At 43.6% G+C, this 8,766-nt stretch overlaps 1 protein-coding gene across 3 annotated transcripts in view; it reads left to right on the forward strand.

The window, feature by feature from the left end:
- Positions 1–4,719, forward strand: part of INF2 (inverted formin 2) — a 44,504-nt gene extending 39,785 nt beyond the window's left edge. For all 3 annotated transcript variants that reach the window (XM_074825274.1, XM_074825269.1, XM_074825273.1), the window contains one exon: positions 1,184–4,719. Coding sequence is in view for 1 of the 3 variants with exons in the window: in XM_074825273.1 (XP_074681374.1) it covers positions 1,184–1,209 (26 nt within the window). In the remaining 2 variants the exon portion in view is untranslated. The remainder of the gene's footprint in view (positions 1–1,183) is intronic.
- The last annotated feature ends 4,047 nt before the right edge of the window (positions 4,720–8,766 follow it).

The raw sequence follows: 8,766 nt of genomic DNA on the forward strand, positions 1-8,766 counted from the left end.
TTTAAATGTCAGCTTTTACACCCAAAGAGTGGTATCCCACATTATATCCATGTTCCTGAAATAAACGGTCTAGATGGTTTTCCTGTAGAATCAAGGCACTGGTGGTCACACTGTGCTTGTGTGCACCCAGGTAATGTCTGAACTCATTTCCAACCAAATCTGTAAAGAGCTTGAAGAAGGACCATTTAACAAAAGCTGACAGTCTGTTTGACTGAGAAGGGACTGTACAAATGCCTGAACTCAGGGGAGGTCCTCTTTGAGTTCCCTTGTCTTAGACCCTAGAGAACTGCTATAGACAGATGTTCATGTCTGTTTGTGCAGCTCTCTTTTTCCTCTCCTCCCATCTTTATGTCACTTGGAAAGGTTAGGGGAAACAAAAGTATTGAAAGCACAAGTCCATAAGCAACCAGGCTTTGACAGCTTCTCTGCTCACAAATCTACTTGATTTAATCCCTAGAAAATAAAAGAACAAACCAAACTGGGAACATAGGCCAGTGCTCAGAGACCGCAGCCTAGTGAGGAGGGAGGGAAGGGGCAGAAGGGGGATGCAGCAGCTACAGCATGCACATGGCACAGTGGGACATCAGCCTCCCCCAGCAAAAACAGCAGGGTTTGAGAGGGAAGGTTTTCCTTTTTTTTTAAATTATTTTCCTTTAATTCTAGTGCTTCACCTCCCCTTCTGCAGACTCTGTGGGCAGTTTTCTAATGGACCACAAGAATGTAATCAAGCTAATGCTCATCTTTCTATATGGCCTTTGCCTTCACGTCTGTCATTAGAAATGGTACTTGCTTTGGTTATGGAGTGAGACAGGCTCTTAAAAATGCCAGTGTGCCATCCCATCCTTTTGACAGTCCTGCTAAATCCTCTAGATTTACTAAGTTCAGCAATTTAATATCTAGAAGCATATTCCAATATTCTGCTTGGAAAATGCAAGACTCAAGCTGTTGGACTGAACTAGTGCCCAGATCAAAAGCAAAGTTGCCCAAACTCTCGAACATCAGGATCAGTTCTGGAAACATGAGTTTTTTATTAAGTACATAAAGATTTAGCCCTACCTGGGTTTAGGTTATCTGAAACTGGTTTCCCTAGTAGCACCCCAAGCATTAGATGCACACACATGCAAAATCATACCGCTTTCATTTTATAGCTGCAAATAATTTGCATTCCCCCCTCCTCCTGCAGGTGTCACGGCAAGGCAGAAGAAATAACAGAGACCCAGTGAACCGCTCTCACGTCCCCAGAGTGCTGCCAGCTTCTCAGAAGCCGGGTTCTGCATTGCCGAAACACCACCTCTGCCCTACCAGGACACACCGCTTCTCCTCGCGCAGCCTTCCACTCCACTCCCCAAGACCCAAGGAGCCTCCCTGGAGACTTTGGCCCCCTTGGCCCATGCCTTATGCCAGGGGCCCACAGGGATGGGGGCCAGTTCTGTGCATGGCAGCGTGCAAGGGTCAGGCCTCTCATCCGCTGTCCTGGAAGCCAAATCTTTTAACCTGCTCTTAAGCCAAACTCCTCTTGAAACAGCTGCTGAGTGTGGCCCAAGAAAGGACTGCAGTGTTTAGCCCTCAGAGAAATTTTTAAAATAGCAGTGCCTCAACTAAATTAAGGGTATAAATTAAGCAGTGGCTGTACCATCACAGGTGGAAGCATGTTAACTCCCTCTTCTCATCGCCCACTGATGATTTATATTGGACCAGGTCCAAGACCCGGATCAGACAAATGTATTTTTACTCTCAGTCATTTAAAGCAAGGGAAATCGGTTACAGGGAAAAAAAAGTAAAAAAAAAAAAAAAAAAAAAGTATGTATTTTAGTAAGCATATGGCCATATAAACAGTGTCTGGTTCCTAAATGACACTTATGAGCAATTAAGTTGAAGCACGTCAGTAGTCTTGCAGTAGTCTTCTTGCACACATAGATGCATCCATCAGCTTTTGGAGAATTCTCTTATTAAAGCAACAAAAAGAGGTTTTCCAGTTGGACACATTTTCAGCTCATCCTTTAGTAAATCTTTGGGTTTGAATGCCATTGTCAGCTGCTTGCACTCAAAAGTTTGTGTTCAAGCTGCAGAACGTGTAGATTTATGTTACTTTTGCTTTAAAACTGGGAATGTGCAGTATTGTGTTTTCAAAATTCAGAGCTTTATTTCTCAAGTTTTGTAATAACATTGTATCATAGTTTTGTACATAGCTGTCCATTTAAAATGATTTATGTTTGTTGAATCTGTGGTGTGATACTATGCTGAAACATGAATCAAGTTGAAGAGCTGGGTACATTTAAGAACAATGCCTTTATATGGTAACTCACTGTGGCTAGACTAATGTTCAGGCTAAAGCTTATTTTGCTTTGCTTAATAGGACTTGTCCTTGTAATACTGAAAACTTTGCTGGACTGTTAGAAGTTAAACCAAGAATTAAATCACTGTTTTATTTTAACCAAAGCATTGCTATGAGCATGTTGAGAATCGGTTAACAAAAGCAAAGATGAGTTGAGAGCAGACATGTGGGCAGCTTCAGTTCAGGAGACCCTGCAGAGTGGCACAGCCCTGCTGCAGCTGAAATCCTGTTCCTGGCTAGCAGAAACAGGCAGAGGCCCACAGTTTCCTGCAGAACCACGTAACCTGCCCCAGGTTTGTCTTTCAGGACTGTCTCTATCCCATTTACAGGTTTCTTTTTATTTCCTCTTTTCCAGTCTCAGAGCACATCACCTAAGCATCATCCTTTTGCTCTTAATCTATTTTATCTGCTCTCAGATTGGATTCTAGGCTACAAAAATCTGAGTATCAAATGTGTTTTCCCAGCAGCTTTGCAACCTCCGTGTTTCCAGCAAGAGCCTGCAGCTTAGGTGAGCAGTGAGCAGCCAGCCTCCTCCTCACCACCCCACTGTTTTATCAGTAGGAACAACATCATTTGGAGATTCAGAACTCAGGAACAAACAGGCTTTCTGGGTGTTACCTAGTGAACCTTACCTGCAGATGCCCCACAGGCTGTTCTCTTCAGATGCTGCAGCAGGAACCCACTTCTCCGTCTGGGTCTTTCAGCTACCCCCATTTCCATCTAGAAAGAGCAGCTCTTTTCACACAGCCAGAGGTTTTATTGCTCTGCAATCCTACCTTGGCCTTCAAAGAGAGAGCATTTGGCATTATCTTTCCACTGCCCTCAGAAGTTTACTGAGAAATGGGTTATTTTGAATCACTGCTGGTTCTTTGTTCCATAGTCATCTGTGAGAACTATATTAAATTATGTATACAATCACATCCCAATAGGCACGCTGAAGCACACCATTTATAATTTATTACTCCAGAGCAGCTCTGCTTCCATTACAGTGATTATTTAAGAAGAACAGGGGACAGAATCAGAGCAGGTCAAAGAAAGATGTTCAACTGGGACATGCAGTTTTGCTCCATTTGTGACCTAGAAATAAAGCTCATGATCCTGAGGATTTTTTCAGTGTCATAAGGCCAAATTAATTGCTGATAAAAACAACATCACTTGCAGCTACTTCAACAGGTCTGTGGTCATTTAATCCAACAACGAGTTTGAACCTTAAAAAAGAATTCTTGTGATATATTACAGTGATTGCACACGCAGTCCAGTATGTAAACCAGGCTGTGACACCACAAGTTTCTAGCTGCCAAATAACTGCATATTCCTTAATTAATCACTGGCTATATGATACAATGAAGCTATGGAAGAAATCAGCAGAAATCTTTTCCAAGTATTTCATATCAGAATTCAGATATATTTAATGGGATGGATTTTCAGGGTTTTTTTGTTTTCTTGGTTTTTTTAATTTCAAAACTGAAAATATTTCAAAGTTTAGAATAAAATAAGTACTTGACAAGTTTCCTTTCTGTTGTGGGGATGGGGAAGACCTTTGATTCACCAGAATTTGTCCATCAAACTTCTCTATTTTTCACATAGTTTATAAAGCACGTAAGCATATAATTTTTGTATATGCTTAGTAATAATTACCCATTGTTTTCTCTCAAAGAAACAGAGATGTATAAATGGAGCTGTTAGGTGTTGGAAATGTGAGAAAAACAAAACAGTGAGAAATCTGCAAAACACATATTTCCTTGACACGGGGTGCCCAGAGCAAGCACAGGACGGGATGGAGGTCCAGTGATTTGTGTTTGTCATGGCGCCAAGGAGGAATGCGAAGCGGGGCGTAGGCTGCGCGGTCCCATTCTTGCATTTCAAGGACAGATTTATCTCCTGCTCTTTGCAGTAGCCTGCTGGCCTTGTTCCCCATCCTCCCTTTTTTTTTCTCACAAAACCCAGCTGCACTCCTCACATCAAGCCACCCTTGTTTCTCATCGTCCCTTTTCTCCCACAAAAACCAGCTGTACCCCGGCACCAAAGAATGTACTGTGTCCTTACTCAGAAGATAACGGCTTGACTACAGTCCCACCCACTCACACATACAAACTAAGATAAATACTACCTCAAGTTTCTACCTGACTTGGAGGGATGATAATCTGACACCAAATCGGAGGGACAGATCGATGGGTTTGTGCTCTCGCCCCCCCCAGAAGGACACCTTTTGGTAAGATTTCCTTGGCTATGCCGAGTGTATACCCGGGAACTGTGTGTGTGTGATTGCAATCATTTTTCTTTTGTGTAGTGCTATATAGCCAACCTGCAGTTTGTGCATTTATCGTAGGCAATCTTAAAGAATCTGTAGATGTTGCATGAAAATAAACCGTACTATTCATGAATCTGACTGCTTCTCTTGAATGCAACCAGACTTGCAGTGTATGGGCTGTTTGGGCTGGGTCAGACCTATAGTTACAGCCCCAATTGGCATACCTATTAAGGGATAAGTCCAGCCGCCCCTAGCCCCTCTAATCTCTGAGGACCGGCTAGAACGCAAGGGGATTTATCTCTTACCAGATTTATTCTCACCCTAAATCCAACATTAAATTGGCATCACGGACAGGATTGCCATGGATAAACTGCTGCAGGATCATAAGTGTGCTCCCTCCCTGGCAGGGGTGGAATGGGCCCAGAAATTTTTGGAAGGATGAAGATAAAGTCGTAGAGTGAATACTGCAGTGTAAGAACCAATGAAAAATAAAACTAGGAAAAGGTAAAGGAATTATTTGTGCCGTCTTGGGGGCTTGTTTGTCATGCACGCAACAGGAAATCAAAAAGTCACCCCCACTCAGACAGATTGCAAATGTAGAATATGAGTCTATGGAATCAGAAAAAAAGGCGCTTAAAGCATCACTGGCTTTTGAGAGAGAGACACAGGGAAAATTGGAAAAACAAATAGATGAACTTTTAAGTAAAACAGAACTGCTGGAAAAGCTATTGGCTGAGGCTGGTAAGCGAGAGGAACGGCTGCAGGAAAGGTTCGATAAATTACTTGATCAGGCATATTCCAATTTCAATTCAGTCCAACACATTCGCAAAGTAGCCCGCTGTGATGATACTGAGACTTGGGACAATTGGTGTGATGACAGTGATTTAGGAGAAGACACTGACTTTATTTCCAAGTCTATAAATGTTCAGCCAGTAACTAAGACTGAGTTAATTAATGATGGAGATGGGGAGCCACAGACTTCCACCCGTACCATACCTTGGTCCCCTGCGGAAATAGCTAAATTACAAGAAAAATATTCTAGATGCCCAGATGAGACAGAAACAGAGTATGTGTGGGGAGTTTCCCTCACGGGCAGAGATCGGGTCCTGTTGAGTGAGGAAGAGGCAGAAGGCTACTGGGGACCTGGAGTTTTCCTAACTACCAGTCCAGGCAATCATAATTATTCAATAACTACTCAAGCTGCTTATTGGGCTGGTGGCATAGACCTGCAGGAGAGGGGAGATCCTCTCAGGATTATAACTTCAGGATTCTCAGATCTGGCAGCCTCTGTGGAAAAAGGAGACGAATGTATTACATCGATCCCCCATGCTGGCTCCTGTTGATCCGGCTAGATTGACCCCTCTCATTCGTGGCTTTCCAGACAGTTTGAAAATATATGTATCAAATGCCCAAGATTGTATTCAGGCACATCAGGCTATGAATGCTGTGGCTGCAGCAGCCCAGCCCCCTAGAAAGCAACTTACATACCTACTTGGAGTGAATTTGTTCAGGAATTGGTGAGCTATGGGCGCCGCATGGGGTGGATTGGACTGACCCCAGGGAAACCCCCTCTGGGTCCCCGGCGAGTCCGTCAAATTCAGGCTAATACACATAGGTCAGGCTTTAAGAGGCAATCCGATCCAGATCGGAATGCTTTATGGAGACAAGCTCTAACCTTAGGAGCACTGTGCTGTCTTTTAAATGGCATGACTACAGCTGACCTCCGAGCTCTGGTCCAAGTATTAAAACAAAAATCAGAACTAAATAAATCTAGCCACCAGACTGAACGCAGGTCCGCGCCTGCCAGAGCTATACCTTCAGCCCCACAGCAGGACTTGATTGATTTAAAAGTTTCCCCAGCAAAAAACATGCATCCCCGGGAAGGACAGTGAGTCACCCTCCCCGGCAGGTTTTAGCTTTACAGTGGCTCTTGAACAAACATCAAGACCCTATTATTAGTATCTCGATTGGCCCAAGGAAAATTTGTGTAGATTTTCTTATTGACACAGGTGCACAAGTGTCAGTAATTAATAAAGAAACTGCAAAATATTTCAATGTGAAGCCTTGCCGTTGCAAAGAAGCTATTTCAGGAATTGATGGCATCATAAAGAAATGTCCCACTGCAAAAATTACTCTGTGGCTTCCCGGGGAAAAAAGACTGACCCGAACTGAAGTGCTAGTAGGAGCTGCCAGCAATAACATTTTGGGATTCGACCTATTGTATGGCAGAGTGTGGAAACTCCCTGATGGAACAGTGTGGAGTTTTGCAGGGCGAGGTGAACTTAAAAGTATCAATTTGTTAGAAATAGCTATATCTCTGCCCCATCAAAAATTACTAATGTCAAATAATACCCCCTGCCATCAGCTACACACTCTGATATTGACAGGATGGTTGTAGACCTAGAAAAAAGAGATATTATTACCCGCACTCATTCCCCCTACAACTCTCCAGTGTGGCCAGGGAAAAAAACAAACGGACAGTGGCAACTTACCGTCGATTACAGACAACTGAATGCTAACACTGCTTCGCTGACAGCAGCTGTGCCAAATATAGCAGAATTAGTGCTCAGATACAGGGAGCATCTCATTCCTGGATGGCAACCCTAGATATTAAAGATATGTTTTTCATGATCCCACTTTGGGAACAAGATAAGGATCAGTTTGCATTTACTTGGAAAGGAATACAGTACACCTTTAACAGGTTACCTCAGGGGTACAAACATTCCCCCACCATTGCTCACAATGCCTTGGTGAAAATTTTAGCAGACATCTCTCATCTGCCAAGTGTTACAGTGTATCAATACATTGATGATATACTAATAGGAGGGGAAAACCCTGACAAAGTCAGGCATGCCATGGAAAATATACAGCAAAGATTGACAGCTCTGGAACTGCACATTCCACCATCCAAATGTCAAGGGCCAGCACAAGAGGTTAAATTCCTAGGAGTCTGGTGGATTAAAGGAGCCGCCTCTGTTCCCCCTGACACCATAGAAAAAATAGAAAAACGACAGAATCCTGCTGTTACGGAGGCTCCCAAATAAGCAACCAACCACCAATATAAAAAAATAAAAAATTTATTATTAATAACACAGCCAACCAGCTCTCTGTAAATTACAGGTTCGAATGTCTGTGAGAGGAGAACAGAGCAACTTTCTAGGGTTTAACGGCAACCCAAAATGCTTCACAAAGAATTCTATGGGGTTTAAGGACAACCCAAAACGCAGAACAAAGCCCCACTCCCTAGGGTTTAATGGCAACCCAAAACACTTTATCACTCACCTGATAAGTGAGGACTCTCAACCTTGAGGGCCTGCTCAGGGCAGTGTCCCGACCCAAGGCACCTCGAGGAGTTTCCTTGGGCAGCATCCCGACCCAAGGGGAGAGTCCTCGCAGCGTGCTGCTCCAGGGAACGAGCTCAAAATGGGTCCCCCAGGGGACTCCATTTAGACCCAGGCCGAATCTGACCTGTAGTCAATAGCGGCTCCCATTGGCCAAAGGTCCCAACTACCGTGAGACCTTGAGAACAAAGACAGCCAGAAGCTGCCACACTTCAGCAGCCAAGAAGCTCTGCTTTCATTAAGCGGATGCACCTGCCACAATCCACCCCATGACTACATGGGGTCATGATTCGGCTGGTTTCCTTGAAATGGTGGTGCAGTCACCTCTTGCCTCCAAGGTTAAAAGGGAGTGCGGTCCTGGTGAGTCTCCATACTTGTTGTGGTTTGTCATCCCTAGATGATTATACAATCAAATCTTAAAGAACCAACCCTCCAAACATACAATATATTACAATCAAAATTGAAGGAAGCTGATTAACCATTCTAACAAGGAAAATTCAAACATATCCAATTAATCAATCAATCACCAAGTCCAATCACATTTTTCTGAATACTGCCAATTTCACAAAATTCATTCGCCACCACGTTGTCATCCAAGTCTTGATTGTCCATATGGATCTCCATGGCCAAGCAGATTGTCGAAGTCATCTGTTTCTCCAAGATCCTAACAAAAAAACAGAACTAGGCCTCGGATCAGAACCCAGGCATCAGGTTAAAAATCAGGGATTATCCATCGGGCACTGATTCGGTGGGTTTTTCCACCTTTATCTAAGGCCTCCCAGGTATGTAAACCCCTAGATTTTACCAGGGTCATAGGCACAATGCCAACTGAGGGCGAC

The sequence above is a fragment of the Strix aluco genome, chromosome 4 (genome assembly GCF_031877795.1).
Source record: "Strix aluco isolate bStrAlu1 chromosome 4, bStrAlu1.hap1, whole genome shotgun sequence".
In the NCBI taxonomy this organism is placed as follows: Eukaryota; Metazoa; Chordata; class Aves; order Strigiformes; family Strigidae; genus Strix; species Strix aluco.